Raw genomic sequence first — 24,885 nt, 5'->3', positions numbered from 1 at the left:
AGGGAGAGGAAAGAGAGGGAGAGAGAGAGAGGGAGAGAGATAGAGGGAGGGAGGGAGGGAGAGAGAGGGAGAGACGAAGAGAGAGGGAGAAAGAGAGATACCCACACAGAGGAGGGGAGGGAGGGAGGGAGGGAAGGAAAGAGGGAGAAAGAGAGAGAGAGAGAGGGAGAGAGAGACTGCAATTATGGTCACGGTCTATCCAGGCCATTACCATGTGAAGGCAAAAATCACCCAAGAGGGAGGGCGTTGGCCTTGCATGCAGCCGACCCAGGTTCAATCCCCGGCAACCGTGGGGTCCCCCGAGCGCCGCCAGGAGTGATCCCTGAGTGCAGAGCTGGGAGTCGGCCCTGAGCATCGCCGGGTGGGAACCCCTGACCCTGAGCAGCGCCGACTCACTTGAGAAACCTCAGGGAGGATGTCTGGACCGTGCCGATATTCCCGAAGTCGGGGTAGAACACTTCTACTTCCTGCTTCCCGAGCACCCGGTGGATGATGACGCGGTACCACCACTTGTCCTCGAAATCCTGACGCAACATAGATGGCCCGGCTGGATGAAACGCTCCGGCATGGAGTAGCGATCGGAGACCAGCTGATTGGAGTAGCAGCGCCTGGGACGGTCCCGGAGGGACGGGAAAGAGCAGAGACCACCCGACACCTCTGTGAGGGGCCTCGAAGTCTGAGAAGAAAAACCCTCCCTCCCCTGGTCTGCCAAGGCCTATTTATGAATGCAAGTAGGTTTATTTCCCTTTTTGCCTACCTAAATCCTTTCTCTTCATCAACAAATATTCTTTTTTTTTTTTTTTTTTTTGCTTTTTGGGTCCTACCCGGGTGATGCTCAGGGCTGACTCCTGGCTCTGCACTCAGGAATCACTCCTGGCGGTGCTCAGGGGACCCTATGGGATGCCGGGGATCGAACCCGGGTCTGCCACGTGCAAGGCAAACACCCTCCCCACTGTGCTATTGCTCCAACCCTGATTTTTTTTTTTAATTCTCTATTTTTTGGCTTTTTGGGCCACACCCGGCGATGCTCAGGGCTGACTCCTGGCTCTGCACTCAGGGATCACTCCTGGCAGTGCTCGGGGGACCCTATGGGATGCTGGGAATCGAACCTGGGTCAGCTGCGTGCAAGGCCAACGCCCTCCCCGCTGTGCTCTCGCTCCGGCCTGCCCCAGCACTTTCTAATGACGTTTGTAAGACATCAGTTGCTGATTCCCAATTATCAGCTGTGGGCCTCTGGCTTTGAGCGAGGGCCTTGCAGCCCGCCAGACCCTGCCAGACCCTGCCAGACCCTTCAGACCTTTCACAGCCCTCCCAGCCTCAGCTCTCGCCGCCCCTCCTGGAAATAGTTCTGTCATCGACGGCTGGCTCTCGGGCGCCCTCTGCTGGGCCAATCAAGTAAGCGCTCGGGCTTCGGACCCAGCAGACCAGGTGCAAAGCCTCCCTGGGCCAGTCACTCTCTGGGTTTCCTTGAGGAGGGAGCGACCGGGGGCCAGTGTCGGTCAAAGTATGTGCATGTGGGCGCGGAGATGGTCAGGCTTCCGAGGCAGAAGGGCCCGGGCCTCCACCCCCAGCAGCCGAGACCCCTCCCACCCGTATTCCTGGGGGGCAAGCCCCAGGCACAGAGCCAGGAGGCGCCCTTGTGTGCAGTGAACACGGCCCAGGCACACGCAGGCGCCCTGGCACTGTGCCAGAGAGTTCCAGCACCGCCAGGACAGGCCCTCTCCTCCTCCAACTCTTTTTTTTTTTTTTTGCATTTTTTGCTTTCTGGGTTCCAACCAGCAGTGCTCAGGGGTTACTCCTGGCTCTGCACTTTAGGATTCTGGCGGTGCTCGGGGACCCTATGGGATGCCGGGGATCAAACCGGGTTGGCCGCGTGGCAAGGCAAGCGCCCTCCCCGCTGTGCTCTTGCTCCAGCCCCGAGAAAGAAATTTCTAACTGCAATAGTCACCAAGGCTTGACATCAACAGGCCAAACCCAGGCTTCAGGCGTCTGAGGCCCCGGAACGAGCCCGGCACAGAGAGGAAGAGAATCCCCTCCGATTCTGAGTGGCACCAGGCCAGTCTTGATTGACTGCTTGACTGATTGCTTTTTGGGTCACACCTGGCGGTGCTCAGGAGTTACTCCTGGCTCTGCACTCAGGAATCACTCCTGGCGGTGCTCGGGGGACCCTATAGGATGCTGGGAATCGAACCCAGGTCCGCCACGTGCCAGGCCAATGCTCTCCCCGCTGTGCTGTCACTCTATTGCCTCTGTGAGAATTCCTGAGAGGTGTTTTTTTGGTTTTGTTTTTTTTGCTTTTTGGGTCACACTCGGCGATGCACAGGGGTTACTCCTGGCTCTGCACTCAGGAATTACTCCTGGCAGTGCTCGGGGGACCCTATGGGATGCTGGGGACCGAACCCAGAGAGGCCGAATGCAAGGCCAACGCCCTCCCCGCTCCAGCCCAGGCCAGACGTCTTTAACACTCTAACCAACACGGTATCTTGCAACATGAAAGATAGAGCAGGAACGGGTTGATGAACAGACAACTTTCTCCATGATCAAGGCAGAAGATTAAAGACGATTAGCAAAAAAAGTCTAACAGTGACCCCTGTGAATTCTATCTCGGGTGTGATTTGTTGATTTGGGGGCCATGTCCAGTGATGCTCAGGGCTGAGTCAGTCCTGGCTCTGCGCTCAGGAATCACTCCTGGCGGTGCTCGGGGGACCCTATGGGATGCCGGGGATGGAACCCCGGCCAGCTGCGTGCCAGGCCAGCGCCCTCCGCGCTGTGCTCGGGCTTGCCCTGGGGGGGGGGGTGTTCACTGCACTGAGGGTCAAAGCGGCAGCCCCGGGCCGACCTACCGCATCTCAATCATCATGTCCTCCAGCAGCTCCGAGGAGTCTCGGCTGTAGATGCGGACGTAGAACTGGCTGGGGAGATGATGTACTCCACGAAGACCCCCACCAGCGTGCTGGTGTCCAGCAGCGGCAGCCGCACAGCTTCTTGTCCCGCACGGCGTCGGGGGGGATGTCTGGACGGGGGGATGTCCTGGACAGGCGAGGCCCGGCTCACCTGGGGCTTACTGGCTGCTTCTTGCTGCAGGGCAGACGGGAGAGAGCAGAGGACGCCCTGACTCCGGGGGGCCGGTCCACACGGGGGCCGTGTTCCTCTGGCTCTGTTCCCACAAACTCTTCCCTGCCTTCCTCCCCACCAGGACTATGGTCGGGCGTTTTCCAAACGCCCCTCCGGGGGCCAGCAAGACAGCTCAGAGGGCTATGCACACATGCACCCAGGGGGCTGGGGGGGCAATCCCAGAGCACGGCCAGCACCCCCCTCCCCCCCCACAGGGAGAAGTCCTAGGTACAGCCCCAAGTCCAAAGCAACGAAACCAGACACCCCAGGTGGGCCCTTCCTTCAGCTCAATTGGCAAAAACTGCCCCATAACCTGAGTTCGGATCTGGTTGTTTTTTTTTTTTTCTTTTTGGGCCACACCCGGCGATGCTCAGGGCTGACTCCTGGCTCTGCACTCAGGAATCACTCCTGGCGGTGCTCGGGGGCCCTTATGGGATGCTGGGAATTGAACCCGGGTCAGCCATGTGCAAGGCAAACGCCCTCCCCGCTGTGCCGTGGCTCCAGCCCCTGAGTTCGGGTCTTACACGACTGTTCTGTGCAAGTGCAAACCGTGAGCTTCAGACCCTCTCGGTCATTCCTGTGTCTGTTCCTCTGATCGTGTGAGGCGCCTCAAACCCCCTCTTCTGAGACTCTTTTGGGGAGGGAGGGAGGGAGGGAGGGAGGAAGGAAGGAAGGAAGGAAGGAAGGAAGGAAGGAAGGAAGGAAGGAAGGAAGGAAGGAAGGAAGAAAGGAAGCAGGGAGGGAGGAAGGAAGGAAGGAAGGAAGGAAGGAAGGAAGGAAGGAAGGAAGGAAGGAAGGAAGGAAGGAGGGAGGGAGGGAGGGAGGGAGGGAGGGAAGGAAGGAAGGAAGGAAGGAAGGAAGGAGGGAAGGAGGGAGGGAAGGAAGGAAGGAAGGAAGGAAGGAAGGAAGGAAGGAAGGAAGGAAGGAAGGAAGGAAGGAAGGAAGGAGGGAAGGAAGGAAGGAAGAAGGGAGGGAGAGAGGGAAGGAAGGAAGGAAGGAGGGAAGGAAGGAGGGAGGGAGGGAGGGAAGGAAGGAAGGAAGGAAGGAAGGAAGGAAGGAAGGAAGGAAGGAAGGAAGGAAGGAAGGAAGGAAGGAAGGAAGGAAGGAAGGGAGGGAGGGAGGGAAGGAGGGAAGGAGGGAGGGAAGGAAGCCCGGAGAGGTCCAGGGAGGGGATGGCCGCAATCTGGTGCTTAATGAGAAGCGCACGGGCGGGAGAGGTTCCACATGGGGGCGAGTGGGAGTGGGAGAGAGAGATGGGGGAGGGGAGGGGGCAGGGAGAGAGGTTTCTGGAGCCATGGGAATGGGGTCCGGCCAGGGGTCCGGCCAGGGTCGGGGAGAGACACGTGGCCCTTGCTGGCGGCCAGGCAGGCTGACCCCGGACCCCCCCGCGGGGACACTGCAGACTCCCAGACCCGGCCCTCCGGGCACTGGAGCCCTCCCCTGAGCCTGAGGAAGCTCCCTGGGCGAGAGCTGGCCCCCGAGTGGAGACAGGGTCGGGGCTCCCCCCGCGCCCCCAAACTCACCAGCTGCAGGGGCTTCACCACCAGGTTGGGCTTCTTGCAGACCCTAGTGTCAGGCTCCCGGGGGGCCTTCGAGGAGTCCCACGGGGCGCCCCTGCCGGCCGGGGCGGACAGCAGGGCTCGGGGCGGGCCGGCCATGCTTGCTCTGGCCTCCGGCTTCTGCTCGGCCGGGCCCGGGGCTGAAGGGGCGGCGCCGCCCGGAAGGGCCAACAGAGCGGCCTCTGGGGCTGCGGGAGGAAGCCCGGAAACTTCTGGGTCACTGGGCATGGGTGCCGAGGGTGGGGGACACAGGACAGACGCGGGGGGACGCCCCTGCCCCAGCACTCGGCACAGACACAGTCACACAGGATCTGCGAGTGGGGGCGGGCAGTCTGGACCCTCCCTCCCTCCCCCTCCTCCCTCCCTCCTTCCTCCCTCCCCCCCTCCCCCGTCCCTCCCCCTCCCTCCCTCCTCCCTCCCTCCCTTCCTCTTCTTTTTTTTTTTTTTTTTGCTTTTTGGGTCACACCTGGCGATGCACAAGGGTCACTCCTGGCTCTGCACTCAGGAATTACCCCTGGCGGTGCTCAGGGGACCATATGGGATGCTGGGAATCGAACCCGGGTCGGCCGCGTGCAAGGCAAACGCCCTACCCGCTGTGCTATCACTCCAGCCCCCCTCTCTTCCTTTTCTCCTTCCTTCCTTCCTCGCTTTCTCCTCCCTCCCATCCTTCCTTTTAATCTTAATTATTTTTAGTTTTTAATTTATTTTATTTTTATTTATTTATTTTGCTTTTTGGGTCCCACCCAGCGATGCTCAGGGCTGAGGGCTGACTCCTGGCTCTGCACTCAGGAATCACTCCTGGCGGTGCTCGGGGGACCCTATGGGATGCCGGGGATTGAACTTGGGTCAGCCGCGTGTGAGGCAAATGCCCTCCCCGCTGTGCTATCGCTCCAACCTCACACTCTCGGTTCCTAGTAAGCCCGATGGACACAGACGGCACCCGGGAGACGGTATAGAGTGCCAAGGCCATCTCTCTCCTGGGACCCAGATCAGAGTGGGGCCCGAGGGGTCCACTCACCACCGGGCAGGGGCTTCACGTCGGCGTCAAACACCAGCAGGTCCTGCTCCCCTTCCCGGAACTCCACGCGCAGGATGTCGCTGAGGGCTCCCACGAGCTCCGTCACGTTCAAGAAGCCCAAGGTTTTGGGTGAAAGTTGCTCTTTGAAAGTCACCTGGAGGGGCCGGAGAGATAGTGCAGTGGGTAGGGCACTTGCCTTGCACCCCGCAGACCTGGATTAGAGTTCAGGCACCCCATGCCGTTCCTGAGCCCCACCGGAGTCAGCCCTGAGCACCACCAGGTGTGGCCCAAAAAGAAAACAAACGGGCTGGAGCGATAGCACAGCGGGGAGGGCGTTTGCCTTGTACGTGTCCGACCCGGGTTCGACTCCCAGCATCCCATAGGGTTCCCCAAGCACCGCCAGGAGTAATTCCTGAGTGCAGAGCCAGGAAGAACCCCTGTGCATTGCTGGGTGTGACCCAAAAAGCAAAAAATAAAACCCACAAAAGATCACCTGCTGTACACACACCACACACACACACACACACACACACACACACACACACACACACATATACATAAAAGCAACAGTAACATGAAACATAGAGCACATCCATGAAAACATGTACAGACGCCCTGGACAGCGCAGGGACTGTCTCAGCTCTACTGATCTGGAAGGTTCCATGAACTCAGGTTCTACAGCCCAGACCTGATTCCAGGTAGGTCTAGGACCAGGAGAGCCCTCAGTCCCTGCCCAACACCCAGGCTTCTAGGTCCCCTTCAAGTTCCTTTCAGGCAATCAACTCAACCTTGCAAGCACTGTTGCACTGTCGTCCCATTGCTCATCGATTTGCTCAAGCGGGCGCCAGTCACGTCTCCATGGTGAGACTTGTTGTGACTGTGTTTGGCATCTCGAATACGCCACGGGGAGCTTGCCAGGCTCTGCTGTGTGGGCAGGATACTCTCGGTAGCTTGCCGGGCTCTCCGAGAGGGACGGAGGAATAGAACCCGGGTCGGCCCTGTGCAAGGCAAACGCCCTACCCACTGTGTTACCGCTCCAGCCCCCAATCTGGCAAAGCAAAGCAAAAAGGAGGGGGTAGTTTTACATCTCATTCTATTTTTTTTCTTTTTGGGTCACACCTGGCGATGCACAGGGGTCACTCCTGGCTCTGCACTCAGGAATCACCGCTGGTGGTGCTCAGAGGACCCTATGGGATGCTGGGAATCGAACCCGGGTCGGCCGAGTGCAAGGCAAACGCCCTACCGACTGTACTATTGCTCCAACCCTTACATCTCATTCTAAACATAAAGTGCAATCTTTTTCTTCCCCCAAAGATAGGGCACACACCGGATATAGAAATCATCATAAAACTGTCGGTGGCTCTCTAGTTTCAGAGAAAGGATTCTCTGTGACTTCCTGCAAGTAATAGATAACCATTTTTATTTTCTGAGTCCCTTGATATTCCCAAGTTTGAGTGGATCATTTAACCAACCCTTTATCTGATTCACGGAGCGGGGGGGATCATGTGGCCATTCCTGACTCCTTACTTCGAGACAACCCCTGGCAATGTCTATGCCGAGCTGGGGGTTAAACCAGGCTGGCCACAGGGTCGCCTCAGGCCCTGCCCGTTTTTTATTCTAAAAATAAAATAAAGACGGGGGAGCTAAGTGCTAGAAATACCCTTCCTGGAATACGAGAGCCTTGTTAAGGACCATGTTCTTTGTGCTCCCGGTGAAGAAAAACTCCACCAAAGAGCAAACCCAAATGTGTCGGTTCTAGAGCAGAGACCGGGGTCAGTGGGGGTGTACACTAAGAGCCCGAAGCCACCAACCCCACGGGTGGGGAAGCAACGCACTCACCTCAAACTCGCCCAGCAGTTTCGACAGGAGCAGACCGTCCGGGAATTTGGACACGACCTAAAAACAGGGGAAAATGAGCACAAGAAAGAGAGAACCCCCGGAAGGCTGGGCGAAGGATATCAAAGTAAGACCACAAAAATATCCCAGCGAGACCTTGTCAACTCAGTCACAAAGGCAGACGATGACATGATTGTCCAGGGAATGCAGTCACAATTTTTTTTTCTTTTCGGGTCACACCCGGCGATGCTCAGGGCTTGGCTTACTCCTGGCTCTACACTCAGGAATTACTCCTGGCAGTGCTGGGGGACCCTATGGGATGCTGGGAATCGAACCCAGGTCGGCCGCGTGCAAGGCAAACGCCCTACCCGCTGTGCTATCGCTCCAGCCCCTGTAGTCACAGTTTTTAAAAGGTTGTAGTAACAACTGGCAGGTGAGGTTCCCCCCAAAAAAACACCCTCAAAAACACAAAAAAAATACCCACATGTAGTACTTACTGTTTCCCATATGCACATCAAATAAATCCCATATTTTATTGCAGCTTTTGGCTTTTTGGGTGACACCTGGTGATGCTCAGGGGTTACTCCTGGCTCTAAACTCAGGAATTACTCCTAGCAAGTTTGGGGAACCCTAAGGGATGCTGGGGATTGAACTGGGTCAGCCGCATGCAAGGCAAGTACAATTGTTCTGTCCCCAAGTCCCTATGTTTTATATAAAAATAAGGGTATTATTTCCGTAGCCAGTGTAACTTTATCACTGACATCTTTCCTTGTCAGTAATTAATCAAGTTTAACATATATTCAAAAATATTAAATGTCCTTGGGGCTGGAGCAATAGCACAGCGGGTAGGGCATTTGCCTTGCACGCGGCCGACCCGGGTTCGATTCCCAGCATCCCATATGGTCCCCTGAGCACCGCCAGGGGTAACTCCTGAGTGCAGAGCCAGGAGTGACCCCTGTGCATTTCCAGGTGTGACCCAAAAACAAAATCAAAAATATTAAATGTCCTTAAATTTGTTTACTAGACCCTCTTTGCACAACCATTTCCTGGTTCTCTTCACGAATCTTACAGTGATGATTTGAATATCTACATATCCGTACAATCATTTTTCACAACAAAGGTTGGAAATAACTCAGACTCAGAGTCCAATCTCTGGAATGAAACACAGTTCATCAGCGCAATTAACTTCTGAGCACTGCCAGGTGTGTGTGTGTGTGTATATGTGTGTGTGTGAGAGAGAGAGAGAGAGAGACAGAGAGACAGAGATACAGAGAGAGACAGAGAGAGAGAGAACAATTTGAACAAGGTTGGAAATAACCCAGACCTAGAGTCCGATCTCCGGAATGAAACACAGTTCATCAGCCCAATGGGTACTGGCACTGCTTCAGAGGGATGCGTGATAAACACTGGTAACGAATACACACAGATGCATCCCACCCTACAGGGTCTATACGGAACCGATCCTGGAAAATCTTGAACTATCTGTCACTAATACTCACTGGGATGATGGAGAAGAGAATTCACAGTGTGACTCACATTTTCTGAATAACTTTGAGAACATTAAAGTTTTTTTTTTCCAGAGTGCGTCATCTGATTGGTTATTTGTTTTTCTTTCTGATCTTGAAATACTCACCTCTGCATTTGCAGTGTATTTGACAATGTCAGGTATTCATGTAAAACTGATAAACACAAACTGTCTTTTTTTTTTCCTTTTTGGGTCACACCCGGCAATGCTCAGGGCTGACTCCTGGCTCTGCACTCAGGAATTACTCCAGGCAGTGCTCAGGGGACCCTATGAAATGCTGGGAATCGAACCAGGGTCGGCCTCATGCAAGGCAAACACCCTCCCTGCTGTGCTATGGCTCCAGCCCCAAACACAAACTGTCTTATCTCGATATCTGAAGGTGCCACTAAGCATTCTGGCTCCCCGGAGCAGGACACACTTACAAACTTGATCTTGAGCTTCAGTTCCGGGCTGACGGTGCCACCAGGTCCCATCTGTGCAATGACGGATTTGAATGTGTCCTCCAACTATGAAAGGAGGACGGGGAAAAGTGGCAGAATGAAAAGAAGCCAAAGATCAAAAATAATAATAATTTTTAAAACTTAAAAAAAAAGAAGCCAAAGATCAATCTAAATAGCATATAAATGAAGCATCCCAGGAAATCTATTTCAATGAAGGAGATCGAGTACTCGGGCTTGGATGATAGCACAGTGGGGAGGGTGTTTGCCTTGCACACCACCGGCCCTGGTTCGATCCCCAGCACCTCATAGGGTCCCCTGAGAATGGCAAGGAGTGATTCCTGAGTGTTGAGCCAGGAGTAACTTTGTGTGGCCCCAAAATAAGAATAAAAAAGAGATCAAGTACTACAGCATTTCATACCATACCACATTCAGGGCAGATGAAACGTTCATAAAAAGGAACGTTCTGGAATTTTCCAGGATAATAGCATAAGGCCACGAGTCAGGGCCAGCTGAGAGGTGTAAAAGGTGTGGAACCCCTGATCTATACTGATGATAGATAGTCTTTTATCTAATTACTCTATACTCTTCTTTTGAAGGGATTTTTGTGACCAATATTCTTCTGTTTCTAAGAGATATTAGGTGATTATTCTTTTTTTTTTGGGGGGTCCCACCCAGCGATGCTCAGGGCTGACTCCTCGCTCTGCACTCAGGAATCACTCCTGGCGGTGCTCGGGGGACCCTATGGGATGCCAGGGATCGAACCTGGGTCGGCTGCGTGCAAGGCAAACGCCCTCCCCGCTGTGCTATCGCTCCGGCCTGATAGTAGGTGATTATTAAGCAGATACTTAATGAGGCCAAATGCACAGCAAAGGGGCGATGCCGGGAGTGCCGAGGAGAGGCAACTCGAAGGAGAAGACTTGGGTACCAGTGCAATGCTGGCCCCAGCCTGAGAGGCAGGAAAGAAGGACAGCCGGGGCGGGAGCTAGAGTGCGGCAGTGAGGGGATCTGTCTAAGTATGGCCAAGCGGGGTTCATCCCCACACCCTGTGTGGCTCCCCGAGGCCCAGGAGTGACCCCTGAGCGCAGACCCGGGAGTAAGCCTTCAGCATTACTGGGTGAGGACCAAAAAAATTTTTTAAAGGGGGCAGAGGTGGAAAGGGAGGAAGAGAGAGGGGAGGAGAGGGAGGGGGAGAGGAAGGAGGAGGAGAGGGAGGGGAGGAGGGGGAGGAGGAGGAGGGAGAGGAGGAGAGGGAGGGGAGGAGGAGAAGGAGGAGGAGGAGGAGAGGGAGGGGGAGGAGGAGAGGGAGGGGGAGGAGGAGGGGGAGGAGAAAGAGGAGGAGAAGGAGGAGGAGGAGGAGGAGGAGGAGGAGGCACACTGACCTTCCTTTTTTTTTTTTTTTTTTGCTTTTTGGGTCACACCTGGCGATGCACAGGGATTACTCCTGGCTCTGCACTCAGGAACCACCCCTGGCCGTGCTCGGGGGACCCTATGGGATGCTGGGATTTGAACCCGGGTCGGCCGCGTGCAAGGAAAACGCCCTACCCGCTGTGCTATCTCTCCAGCCCCCCTCCATTTTTTTAATAGAAAAAAAATCAGATTTTCTGAAGCCCAACAATACAGGTGATTTTTATTTTCTCTAATGCTTTCTTGTATTTCAATGATCTACAATTTATAGGAAAAAAATGCAAACAATCATTCTTAAAAACATGGAGTCCAGTGGGGAAGGTGTTGGCGCCAACCCCCCGCCCCGATCCCTGGCACCCCACAGGGTCCCCAGAGCCTATCAACAGTGCTCCCTGCACGCAGAGCCAGGACTCAGCCCTGAGCACCAACCAGGTGTGGCCCCCAGACAAACACAACAACAAAAATCTAAACTGCGGACCGCTGGAAGCTCCTTAGCGACAGGATCATGGGAGCAAGTAGGGGGAAATACTTGCAGAAAGACAGAGAAGGAAGAAAGGGTTTCTCTTCCAGAAACATACTATGGACTCTTGCCACATGGGACGTCATCAGTGTTTTCCTGATGACGATCATGAAACCGACGCACATTCACCCAGTCAATGCTTTCAACTGCTTGAATCTGACTAAAATCTGGCCAATGAGCTTCACCTGCCAGACTGAAAATCATATTCACACAACCGAGTGAGGGGTGGGGAACGTCTGTACAAAATCAGTCGGACACTGGGAAGGGGCTAGGGAATGTCTGTACAGAATCACAGTCGGACACCGGGAAGGGATCAGGGAACGCCTGTACAGAATCACAGTCGGACACAGGGAAGGGATCAGGGAACGTCTGTACAGAATCACAGTCGGACACCGGGGCGGGGTCAGGAAACACCTGTACAGAATCACAGTCGGACACTGGGAAGGGGCCAGGGAATGTCTATACAGAATCACAGTCAGACACCGGGAAGGGGCCAGGGAATGTCTGTACAGAATCACAGTCGGACACCGGGAAGGAATCAGGGAACACCTGTACAGAATCACAGTCGGACAGCAGTGAAGGGGCCAGTGGACAGCTACTGGCTGGCGGCCTCGTAACAGGCAGCCCCGGCGGCAGTCAGGGCTGACCCCTGGCCCTAGGGGGGCTCGGGAGCTCTGCGGGCGTCTGGTCAGTGTGTGCGTTGCCAGCGCCCTCCCGCTGTCCTCTGGCTCCAGCCCCCTTGCATGTCATTCTGGGCACTACGTGAGCTGTGACTCTGCAGGCCTGTGTGGGGACGGTCCCCGACGCTTTTATGCAGTGTCCTTCGGCATCGCAGTTCCAGAACAATCCCAGGCTTGTGGCCCTCGGGGCCAGCCGGGCGGGGGGCTATTCAAGAGGGCATGGTAGGTCCAACCGCGGGCGACGAGCGGGAAGCAGAGACGGTCACCCGGGGGAGTGCAGGCGACTGTCATCTCCCCGCGGCCTCTGGCTTCTAACGAACCCGCGGAGCAGAGGAAAATGCTCAATTAAGTGTCACAGGAGTGGGCCATGTCACCTGCTCGGAGGTCAGCCTCCCCGACAGATCTGAGCCAACGGCGGCCTCCAAACCGTCGCTCTCACACCCTCCCCTGGCTCACCTGGTTTAGCTTCTCCGTGTGACTCAGCCTGGAGGTGTCCCCCACCTTCGGCCCAGCGGTTTTGTCCAGGCCCAAGATTTGCGGGGGTGCGCTGGGCTGTGGGAAACGAGCCTTGGCCATGGGCCCGCCGCTCAGGTACGGCCCCGGCTTCACCCGGAAGGGCGGGGCGAAGATTTTGCCTTTGGCGGAGGAGAGAAGACGGGAGAAGGTCATGGGCGGCGTCTTGGTTATTCCTTGGCCGTCAGGCCTGCGGAAACCCTGCCCTGACTTTGAACTGAAAATGAAGTAAAGCTCACGGGTCCTTCTGAAGCCGGGAACATTTACACTAGGGCAGAAGCGAACAGGGGCCAGAGTAATAGCACAGCGGGGAGGGCGTCTGCCTGGCACGCGGCCGACCCGGGTTCGATCCCCAGCATCCCCTAGGATTCCCCAAGCACTGACAGGAGTGATCCCTGAGCACCGCTGGGTGTGAACCCCCAAACAAAAAGGGAAACAGAGTGAAAGTCCAGCGGGGAGGGCATTTGCCTGGCACGCGGCCGACCCGGGTTCGATCCCCAGCATCCCCTAGGGTCCCCCAAGCACCATCAGGAGTGATCCCTGAGCACTGCCGGGTGTGAACCCCCAAACAAACAGGAAAACAGAGAATATGGACCCACGACCAGCGCCCCCCCCTGCCGTCCCCACCCCCCAGCCAAGCCCACCTGCCGGCCACCCCCGGTGTTTCTCCTCCAACACGCTCTTCTTCAACATTAGCAGCGACCCGGCTCGAGTCTGCTCCACGGAGATGACGTCGGACGCGGCGCTGAGGACCTCGAACATGGACAGGAAGCCGTACTGCACGTACTGGAAGGAGCGGCCGAAGCGCTTGGCAAACGCCACCTCGAAATCCGACAGCAGGACGGGCGAGAGCGCCAGCAGGTCCTTGAGCTCACTCTTCACCACTGCGGGCAGGATGGGGGGCACCCGGCCCCGGTACGGCAGGCGCCGCTGCAGCCCGGGCCCCGGGCACATGCCCGCCCGCGCCCGCTGCACAGAGCTGCGGACCTTGTGGCTGCTCCGCTGGCGGGCCACCAGACTCGCCATCCCTTTGGTGGCCTCGTCGGGGATGGCTGTGGAGAGGGGGGGCACGCCCCGTCACTGTCAGGAGCCCTGGGGACCTTCCGGGGGCCACACCTGCAGACGCCCAGGGGTGCCTCCAGACTCTGCACTTGGGAACCACTCCTGGCGGGGTCCGGGGGTTGTGGGGGGGAGGCGGGAGGAGCACAAAGCCAAGAGCCCTTCCCTCCGTGCTCTCTCGAACCCTGGGCAGTCTCTAACTCTCCACGGAGAGCCGGGTCTTGGGGGAAGGGTGAACCTTCGCAGCCTCCGTTCCTCACGGGGGTGGAGGCTGGTGACCTCTCGTGAGCGTGCGAGAAGTGTCAGCTTCTGTGGCCAACGGGGGAAAAACGGTGCAGATCGGGGAGCCGGAGGGACAAAACGGCAGGAGCGCATTGGCCTTGTATGCGGCTGACCCGGGTTCAATCCCCGGCATCCCATTCCCGAGCACCGCCAGGAGTGATTCCTGAGTGCAGAGCCGGGAGTCAGCCCTGAGCATCGCCGGGTGGGACCCAAAAAGCAAAACAATAAATAAAAAAAAATTAAAGGAAACTGGGGGCCAGAGTGATAGTACAATGGGTAGAGCATTTGCCTTGCACCTGGCCAACCCGGGTTCGATCCCCGGCATCCCATAGGGTCCCCCGAGCACCGCCAGGAGTGATTCCTGAGTGCAGAGCCAGGACTCAGCCCCGAGCACTGCCAGATGTGGCCCCCAAGCAAACAAACAAACAAAAAACCCAAAAAGGTCAAGATCGTCGTGGGGCGCCTCCTCTTCAAAGACCCTGAGCCTCTGGCCGGACTGGTGTGTCCTGCACGGTCTGTGCGCATCAGGCAGCTCAAAGCCTGCAAGGACCATCTCAAGGTCACACTGCGGTCCTGGAGAGAGTCGAGTGTGGAGGAGGCACTTGTCCTGCACCCGGCTCGCCCAGGGTCAACCCCCCGCACCGCACACAGCACCCTGAGCCCTGCCAGGAGTGAGCCCTGAGCACAACCAATCCCGGCCAGGAAACCACAGCAGGTAAGTAAGATTCCCATCACGGGGACAGAGGGGGAGATGAAAGGATACAGAGATACAGCTAGAGACAGAGAGAGAGAAACAGAGAGACAAAGTGAGAGAGAAAGAGCGAGAAAGAGGGGGAGAGAGAGCAAAGGACAGAACAGAGGGAGCGAAAGAGAGACAGAGAGAGCAAGAAAGAGCAAGAGAGAGGGGGAGAGAGAGCAAGAGACAGAGAGAGTGAAAGAGAGAAAGCAAGAGAGACAGAGAAAGTGAGACAGAGTCAGAGAGAGGGAGAAACAGAGCGAGAGAGACAAAGAGAGGAAGAGAGACAGGGAGATGGAGTGAACAAGAGACAGAGAGAGTGGGAGAGACAGAGACAGAGTGAGTGGGAGAGACAGAGACAGAGTGAGTGGGAGGGACAGAGACAGAGTGAGTGGAAGAGACAGATTGAGTGGGAGAGACAGAGACAGAATGAGTGGGAGACAGAGCGAGAGAGACAAAGAGGGAGAGAGACAGGGAGATGGAGTGAATGAGACAGAGACAGAGTGAGTGGGAGAGACAGAGACAGAGACAGGGAGAGACAGAGCGAGAGAGACAAAGAGAGGGAGAGACAGGGAGATGAAGTGAACGAGAGGCAGAGACAGAGAGAGGGAGAGACAGAGAAAGGGAGAGAGAGAGAGGGAGAGACAGAGTGAGAGAGACAAAGAGAGGGAGAGAGACAGGGAGATGGAGTGAATAAGAGGCAGAGACAGAGAGAGGGAGAGACAGAGACAGAGATAGAGGGAGAGAGAGAGAGCGCTCTAAGCCCAGCGTTCCCGTGGGAAGCCACAGGTTCAACCCTTGGGTCCACAGCCCTGGAGTGACCTTGAGTATAGAGCCAGGAGCAGCCCCTGAGAACCCAGCCCCCCCCAAAAAAAGTAAATAAATAAAGGCCCCTTCGCGACGCCTGACGCTTCTCCCAACTGAAGACGCTGTCCTGGGGCGCGGGGTGTGCGCTCCCCCTCCCAGCCCTGCCCACAGCCCCCCCATGCCCCGCGGGGAAGGCAGAGGGGCAGCTAGCGGCCTTCTCTGGGCTCTGTGAGACAAGGGCACGGGAGAGGCCTCTGTCCCAAGGCCGCAGGCGCCCTCTGACACGTAGGAGCTGAGGCGCTGAGACATCGCCCAGGTTCTCCTGACACTGCCGGTCTAGAGCAATGAATCTGGAGTGAGAGTGACTGTCGGTCTAGAGCCGTGACTATGGGGTATGTTGGTCTAGAGCAGTGAATATGGGAGATGAATGACTGCTGGTCTAGAGCCGTGACCATGGGGCGAGTGTCTGTTGGTCTAGAGCCGTGACCATGGGGCGAGTGACTGTTGGTCTAGAGCCGTGGCCATGGGGTGACTATTGGTCTAGATCCGTGACCATGGAGCGAGTGTCTGTTGGTCTAGAGCCGTGGCCATGGGGTGTGTTACTGTTGTTCTAGAGCCGTGACCATGAGGTGAGTGTTGGTCTAGAGCCGTGACCATGGGGCGAGTGACTATTGTTCTAGAGCCGTGACCATGAGGCGAGTGACTGTTATTCTAGAGCCATGACCATGGGGTGAGCGTCTGTTGTTCTAGAGCCGTGACCATGAGGTGAGCGTCTGTTGTTCTAGAGCTATGACCATGGGGTGAGCGTCTGTTGTTCTAAAGCCGTGACCATGGGGCGAGTGACTATTGGTCTAGAGCCATGACCATGGGGTTAGTGACTGTTGTTCTAGAGCCGTGACCATGGGGTGAGTGTCTATTGTTCTAGAGCCGTGACCATGGGGTGAGCATCTGTTGTTCTAGAGCCGTGACCATGAGGTGAGCGTCTGTTGTTCTAGAGCTGTGACCATGGGGTGAGCGTCTGTTGGTCTAGAGCCATGACTATGGGGTGTCTGTTGTTCTAGAGCCATGACTATGGGGTGAGCGTGTTGTTCTAGAGCCGTGACCATGGGGTGAGTGACTGTTGTTCTAGAGCCGTAACCATGGGGCGAGCGTCTGTTGTTCTAGAGCTGTGACCATGGGGTGAGCGTCTGTTGGTCTAGAGCCATGACTATGGGGTGTCTGTTGTTCTAGAGCCGTGACTATGGGGTGAGCATCTGTTGTTCTAGAGCCGTGACCACGGGGCAAGTGACTGTTGTTCTAGAGCCGTAACCATGGGGCGAGCGTCTGTTGTTCTAGAGCTGTGACCATGGGGTGAGCGTCTGTTGGTCTAGAGCCATGACCATGGGATGAGCGTCTGTTGTTCTAGAGCCATGTCTACGGAGCGTGACTGCTGGTCTAGAGCAGTGCATATGGGAAGTGAATGACCGTTGGCCTGCACCGTGACTGTGGAGAGTGCAGCAACACGCCCCGCTGTCAGCCCCCTGTCCCCTCCCTCCGGCATCTCTCTCTCCGGCCTCTCTGCACCTCTGCCTCCCTGGGGCCGGCCCCCCAGCCCGACTCCCGTCCCGAGACCCCCGAGCCGGGCTTGGCAGCGGGGCTGGTGCGCGACCCCGGGCCCACCTTTGAGGATGACGGAGCCGTTGCGGCAGGGGCAGATGCTGACCACGTCGGGCATGTCCAGCAGCAGCTCCATGGTGGAGCGGTAGCCCAGGGCGCGCAGGGGCAGGTGGCCGCCCATCATCAGCAGGTACTCCTTCTCCAGCTGCGGCGGGCTCAGGCCGTCCTTGGCCGAGATGAGCAGCGCCCGGATCTCCTTCCGCACCGACTCCTGCACGCGCTCCTGCTCAGACATGGCACCCTGCGGGGTAGGGGGAGGCAGAGCCGAGCGCGCAGGGATGAGGGCGGGGAGGGGGTCTTGGGCACAGCATGCAGGAGCATGAGCTGTCCATGCAGGAGACCGGTGTGTGTGTGTGGGGGGGGGATGTATGCCACCCCCACCATGGTACGGTCCCCAGACCACCCCCAGGGGCGACCCCCTAGACATTGCTGGAGACCCCCAAACCAAAGTGAGGGGTCCAGAGAGGCAGGACAGGATGGGGAGAGGAGAGGCGCTTGCCTTGCACACAATTGACCCAGGTCCGATCCCAACACGGCATACAGTCTCCCGAGCACTTCCGAGAGTGATTACTGAGCACAGAGCCTGGAGTAAGTCCTGAGCACCGCTGGATGTGGCCCCCAAGCAAACAAAAAGCAACAATTAAAAAGAAATCTCGGGGCTGGAGCAATAGCCCAGCGGGGAGGGCATTTGCCTTGCATGCGGCCGACCCGGGTTCGATTCCCAGCATCCCATAGGGTCCCCCGAGCACTGCCAGGGGTGATTCCTGAGTGCAGAGCCAGGAGTCATCCCTGAGCATCGCTGGGTGGGACCCAAAAAGCAAAAATAAATCTCTGACGTTCCCTTCAGGGGCTGAAGAGATGGTGCAGCCGGGAAGGCGTGGGCCTTGCTCGCGGCTGCCCCGGGTTCGGTCCCTGGCACTGCACATGGTCCCCGAACATGGGCACGAGTGGTCCCTGAGCACAGCCAAGTGTGGCCCCAAACCCAAACCCAGGAGACAAGAAAACAAACGGAAACGTCCAGCAGGGGCCGGGCGAGGCTCAAAGGGTGGGGGTGCATGCCACGAGGCAGGAGCCCGGGGCTGACCCCATTCCTGGGCACCCCAACTGACACCCCCCCAGTGACCCCTGGCATGACAGGACTTGCCCCTCCCCCAAGTGAAAACAAACCCCAGTGGATCAAGGGTAAGAGCGGAAGGGACTGGGGGGGAGGTGCAGGGACCCTCCAGCCCCCCACCCGGCCCTGACGTCCCCGCCAGCGCCCGGGAAGGAAGCTGTGATGGTCCCCAGGGCTCCCCAAGGGCGGGTGTGGGGGTCCCCAGGGCTCCCTGGGGGTCGGCACACGTGCACCGGGGAGAAGGGCCTTGCTTGTTCTACCTCCCCTCCCCCACCCCACTGTGGGGGGGCGCGGCTCCGCCCCTCACCCGCCCCCTACCTCTCTCGGACCCCCAATGGAGCGGGCAGGGGTCCCCCCACCGCCTCCCGGGCCGCCCGGTCCCCGGTGAAAGGGGCCTGAGGGGGCGCGGCTGGGGGCTGCGGGGACCCCTCACCTGGCCGTTGCCGGTCCAGGGCGCCTGCACAGCGGCCCGGCTGTAGGGAGCCCCGGCGGGGGGGGGAGGGTGGCGGCCGGTGGGACGGTTGGGCCCCCCGGGGCGGGGCACGCTGTCCGCTGTCCCCTCTGCTGGCGGGGTCAGAGGACAAGGGGCAGGGGTGACGGGGTCGGAGGGAGGGGCGGCGGCTGGGGTGGGGTCCCGGGGTCCGAGAACCCCAGGGAGGACGCGCCTGGGGCTAGGGCAGGGTCTGGGGGCATGAGAGGGCCCCGCGCCCGTGGGAGGCGGATGCCGACACCCCCTGCCCTCCCTGCGCCGTCCGCCAGGGGGCGGGGCCGTCCGCGCCGGAGAAACGGCCACGGAGCACGCGCGGGCCACGCGAACCTTCCAGAAAGTTCCACATCTCCCCTCCGGGCTGGGGAGAGCTGCTGCGCGCACACATACACACACATACACACACACACAGACACAGACACACACACACGCACATACACACAGACACAGACACACACTGACACAGACACATACAAACACATACACAGACACAGACAGACACAGACAGACACAAAGACACACACAGACACAGACACACACATACAGACACAGATACACACAGACACACAGACACATACAAACAGACGCACACAGACACACACACATAGACACAGACACAGACACACAGACACACACAAACACAGACACAGACACACACAGACACAGACACATACAAACACAGACAGACACACAAACACATACACACAGACACACACACACAGAGAGCAGAGCAGCCCCTCGCCCCGTTAGCCGAGGTAGCAGGACACAGGGTCCTGGGGCTCGGGGTGCGGGGCTCCATCAGTTCCCCTCAACTATTCCTGGGCAGCACGACAGGACCAGGGGGCTCGGGTTTGAAACACAGAAGAGACCCCCACACACACCGATCCTCATGAATATGCACTTCTCTGTCTCTGCGCGTTCTCAACATGCACCTCTCCCTCTCTCTCTTCACTCTCTCTCTCTCTCCTTCCACTCCGGAGGAGCCCACGTTCTTCACATACACACATTCGTCTCTGCCTCTTTCCCCCACATCTCACTGAATTTTTGATGAATACACACACGATAAAAGATTGTGACTCTAATTTTTTAAAAAATTAAAAAATGCTTTTCATTGGTGACTAAATGCTGAAAGTCACTGCCACATAATGTGAAATAAAAAGAGGGGGGGTCGGAGCGATAGCACAGCGGGGAGGGCATTGGCCTGGCACACAGCTGACCCGGGTTCGATTCCCAGCATCCCATAGGGAGCACCGCCAGGAGTGATTCCTGAGTGCAGAGCCAGGAGGAACCCCTGTACAATGCCGGGTGTGACCCAAAAGCAAAAAAAAAAAAAAAGAAAGAAATATATTCCAGGGGTTGGAGAGATAGTTCAGCGGGGAGGGCGTTGGCCTGGCACGCGGCCGACCCGGGTTCGATCCCTGGCATCCCATAAGGTCTCCCGAGCACCGCCAGGAGTAATTCCTGAGTGCAGAGCCAGGAGCGACCCCTGAGCATCGCTGGGTGTGACCCAAAAAGCAAAATAAATAAATAATAATAATAATCACTGTATCGCTGTCATCCCGTTGCTCATCGATTTGCTCGAGCGGGTACCAGTAATGTCTCCAGTAATAATAATAATAATAACAACAACAATAATACTAAACTGAACAAAAAGATTCAACCAAGCAGCATCTCTTAGCACGCGCTTGGGGCTGGAGAACCTAAGACATTCTAGAACTTGTGAGCAAAAACGTTTTTGCAGGTCAGGGTCGCCGCAGAAGCAAACAAAGCCGGGTGAAGAACGTCAAGAAATATTGAGAGCCGGGACTCTCCCTCCCACAGAGTAATTAAAGAAAAATAACACGGGGCAAGGGAGTGCCCGCGGCTGCTGCCTTACTGGAATCTGTCTGTGATTTATCTCGGGAGTGGTGGGGGACGGCTTTGGTTGGGGGGGGTGCCACCAGCATCTGCCACATGCCAGGTACAGGCTCTGCTGCTGGCATCAAGTGGCACCTTTAGACAACACGTGGGCTGGGGGCCGGAGTGATGGCACAGCGGGGAGAGCGTTGGCCTGGCACGCGGCCAATCCAGGTTCGATCTCCGGCATCCCATAGGGTCCTCCGAGCACCGCCAGGAGTAATTCCTGAGTGCAGATTGGGGCTGGAGCAATAGCACAGCGGGGAGGGCATTTGCCTGGCACGCGGCCGACCCGGGTTCGATCCCCGGCATCCCATAGGGTCCCCCGAGCACCGCCAGGAGTGATTCCTGAGTGCAGAGCCAGGAGGAACCCCTGAGCATCGCCGGGTGGGACCCAAAAAGAATTTTAAAAAATATATATTCCTGAGTGATCCCTGAGTGCAGAGCCAGGAGGGACCCCTGAGCATCACTGGGTGTGACCCAAAAATTAAAAAAAATAAAAATACAAACTCTTGGGCCTTCTCCTGCACCCCCGGCGGCTGCAGAACCTGGCACCTTGGTGGATCGCTGTGGGGACGTTGTGGTCCCTGTGGAAAACAACACGGAATTCCCCAAGACCCGGGGCCTTGGGTGACAGCACGGCAGGGAGGACGCGGCCAGCCCGGGGTGGTCCCTGGCTTGCATGTGGCCCTTGACCCGGCCAGGAGGGATTCCCGAGTGGGGGGTGTGGCCCCAAGCCCAGAGAGAAATGCAAAGTCTGGGGGGGGGGCGCATGCAGCTGACCCCATCAGTCCCCACCCCCAGGGGCGCCCCCACCCTACGCGGCCTGGGAGCAGCAGCAGGGGGACCCGAGCCCCACCCCTACTCCTGACCCCCCCAGTCCCCGCCCCCAGGGCCCCCCTACCCTACGCGGCCTGGGAGAAGCAGCAGGGGGACCCCTGAGCCCCACCCCTACTCCTGACCCCCCCAGTCCCCGCCCCAGTGGCCCCCCACCCTACGCGGCCTGGGAGCAGCAGCAGGGGGACCCCCAAGCCCCACCCCTACTCCTGACCACCCCTGCACCCCACCCCAGAGGCATGCACGCTGCCAGCCGCCCCCCCCTCCCCATGCCGGGAATGGTGGGCGGGGCCCGCGGCGCCCACCCGGGCTGCTCCCTGCTCCGGGGCATCGCCTCGGCCCGCCGCGACCACCGCGACCACCGCGACCACCGTGCCCACCGCGGCTCCTCACAAAAGTCACTCAGGGAGGACCCCGGCCCGGGCCTCGGGGTCAGGACACCGCCCCTCACACTCACCAGCACCTTCTGGAAGGCGCCCCCGGGGCCAGGAACCGTTTCTGCCTCAGGGCCCGCCCCAGGCCAAGAAGTTCCGGGTCAGGAGCCCAGGGGTAACCCCCAGCAGGGCCGGGAGCGCTGGGGGCGGGGCTTGTGGAAGGGGCGGGGCCTGTTGAGGGGCGGAGCACGCGGGAGGGGCGGGGCATGCTGTGTAGCGGTGGGTATGCTGAATAAGGAGCAGAGCATCCTGTGAAGGGCGGGGCTTGTGGGAAGGGCGGGGCTTGCAGGAGGGGCGGGCATGTCGCGTAGAGGTAGTTATGCTGAATAGGGTGAAGGAGCATCCTGTGAAGAGCGGGGCTTGTGGGAAGGGCGGGGCTTGCAGGAAGGGCGCGGCTTGCGGGGTGGGTCATGTGGGAGAGCGGGGCATGCTGGAGGGCGGGGCAAGCCGTGTTAGGGTGATATGCTGAATAGGGGGCGGGGCATACAGCAAAGGGCGGAGCATGCTGTGGAGGGGCGGAGCATGTCGCAAAGGAGGAGGGGCATAACGTGGAGGGGCGGGGTATCATGATGCATTGAGTGCAAGGGGCGGAGCATGCCAGAAGGAGAAGGAGCATGCAGTTTAAAGGGCCTGCATGTTGGGTAGAGGTTGGAGCATGCATGAGGGGGCGGGACATCAGGAAAGGGCCTGGTGGTGGGCAAGCATCTTATCCCACCTTCACTGGCCTTATTTCCAAATCAGCTACAATATCGCTTTTAACTAATAGGTGCTCAAGACGTCTCTAGAATTTTCATTGTGTTCTCTTTTTTTTGACATTATTATTTTCTTAAATTTTATCTTGTCACCCGTGGATGACACAGTTATTCATGATCGGGTTTAAGTCACACAATGTTCCAACACCAATCCCTTCACCAAGTCCACTTACCCACTGCCAACGTGAGTTTTTAGTCTTTTGAAATATTCTAATTTTATTTTATTTCAAATTAAAATACTCTAATTTTATTTATTTATGGTTTGGGTTCTTGGGCCACACCTGTAATGCTCCTGGCTCTGCACACAGAAAGTACTTCTGGCGGTGCTCAGGGGATGCTGGGAATTGAACCCAGGTTGGCTGTATGCAAGGCCCTACCTTCTTGAGCCCTCTGAAAATTTTTTTTCCAAAAAATGTTTGGCGGAATTTGAAACCTCTTTATCTCATTACAAGATAGCTAAAGTGGCAGCTCACAAGCCTGGCACATAAGTAGGCCCCGGGTAAGATATATGGTATTTATGACCCACCCACAGTCACCTAGGGTTGCCCTGGTGGCATTTGAGGCCCATCGGGATAGCTGGGAATGGCCCCCAGCAACTCAGTCCTGACCTCCTCTGGGAGTGGCCCCCATAAAAATATTTTTTCAATGATCTATGTCTATGAGAGTATTCTTGTATAAAAGGCTGCAATGGTTTCTTTTAAATATTTTTAAAAATTAAATCACTGGAGCAATAGTACAGCAGGCAAGGCATTTCCCTTGAATGCAGCTGGCCAGGGTTCGATCCTGGCATCCCATAGGGTCCCCCAAGCACCACCAGGAGTAATTCCTGAGTGCAGAGCCAGGAGTATCCCTTGAGCATTGCCTGGAGTAACCCCCCCAAGTCAATAAATAAATAAAATCTCCTTGAGATACACAGTCACAAAGTTGTGCATCATTGGTTCTCAGTCATATAATACTCCAACAACTGTCCCTTCACCAGTGCATATTTCCCACCACCAATGTCCCCAGGTAATGGCTTCTTTTACCTAAGAAATCCAACACGAGTCCTCTCGTTGGTGTAAAAATATTTCTTGGGTTATCTCCTGAGGGCTTCATCTTCCGTGACCTTGAAAACACACTCAATTATCATGCTAAGTGAAATGAGTCAGAAAGAGAGGGACAGACATATAAGGACTGCACTCGTTTGTGGAGTATAGAATAACATCACATGAGGCTGACACCCAAGGACAGTAGATACAAGGGCCAGGAGGATTGCCCCATAGCTGGAAGCCTGCTTCATGAGCGGAGGGGAGAAGGCAGATGGAATAGAGAAGGGATCACTAAGAAAATGATGGCTGGAGGAACCAGCCGGGATGGGAGATGCATGCCGAAAGTAGATAATGGACCAACATGATGACCTCTCAGTGTCTGTGTTGCAAGCCATAATGCCCAAAACTAGAGAAAGAGTATGGGGAATACTATCTGCCATGGAGGCAGGGGGAAGGTGGGAAAGGGGGGTTATACCCGGGATATTGGTGGTGGGGAATGTGCACTGGTGGAGAGATGGGTGTTTGATCATTGTAAGATTGTAACTCAAACATGAAAGCTTGCAACTATCTCACAGTATTCAATAAAATTTGAAAGAAAGAAAGAAAGAAAGAAAGAAAGAAAGAAGAAAGAAAGAAAGAAAGAAAGAAAGAAAGAAAGAAAGAAAGAAAGAAAGAAAGAAAGAAAGAGAGAAGAAAGAGAGAGAGAGAGGGAGGGAGGGAGGGAAAGAAAGAAAGAAAGAAAGAAAGAAAGAAAGAAAGAAAGAAAGAAAGAAAGAAAGAAAGAAAAGAAAGAAAGAAAGAAAGAAAGAAAGAAAGAAGAAAGAAAGAAAGAAAGAAAGAAAGAAAGAAAGAAAGAAAGAAAGAAAGAAAGAAAGAAAGAAAAGAAAGAAAGAAAGAAGGAAGGAAGAAGGAAAGAAAGAAAGAAAGAAAGAAAGAAAGAAAGAAAGAAAGAAAGAAAGAAAGAAAGAAAGAAAGAAGAAGAAGGAAGGAAGGAAGGAAGGAAGGAAGGAAGGAAGGAAGGAAGGGAAAGAAGGAAAGAAAGAAAGAAAGAAAGAAAGAAAGAAAGAAAGAAAGAAAGAAAGAAAGAAAGAAGGAAGGAAGGAAGGAAGGAAGGAAGGAAGGAAGGAAGGAAGGAAGGAAGGAAGGAAGGAAAGAAGGAAAGAAAGAAAACACACTCAAAAAGTCAAC

At 56.4% G+C, this 24,885-nt stretch overlaps 1 protein-coding gene across 1 annotated transcript in view; it reads right to left on the bottom strand.

The window, feature by feature from the left end:
• TDRD5 (tudor domain containing 5) overlaps window positions 1-21,986 on the bottom strand; it is a 31,370-nt gene extending 9,384 nt beyond the window's left edge. The window contains 13 exon segments of the mRNA XM_055121992.1: window positions 397-520; window positions 523-608; window positions 2,844-2,919; window positions 2,922-3,078; window positions 4,638-4,861; window positions 5,692-5,845; window positions 7,531-7,587; window positions 9,475-9,558; window positions 12,553-12,731; window positions 13,254-13,661; window positions 17,153-17,390; window positions 17,649-17,754; window positions 21,941-21,986. Coding sequence (XP_054977967.1) covers window positions 397-520; window positions 523-608; window positions 2,844-2,919; window positions 2,922-3,078; window positions 4,638-4,861; window positions 5,692-5,845; window positions 7,531-7,587; window positions 9,475-9,558; window positions 12,553-12,731; window positions 13,254-13,661; window positions 17,153-17,384 — 1,781 coding nt within the window. The 5' untranslated portion in view covers window positions 17,385-17,390; window positions 17,649-17,754; window positions 21,941-21,986.
• Window positions 21,987-24,885: the final 2,899 nt, after the last annotated feature.

Source organism: Sorex araneus, chromosome X (assembly GCF_027595985.1).
Source record: "Sorex araneus isolate mSorAra2 chromosome X, mSorAra2.pri, whole genome shotgun sequence".
NCBI classification, from domain to species: Eukaryota; Metazoa; Chordata; class Mammalia; order Eulipotyphla; family Soricidae; genus Sorex; species Sorex araneus.
This window is presented reverse-complemented; position numbering and strand designations above follow the sequence as displayed.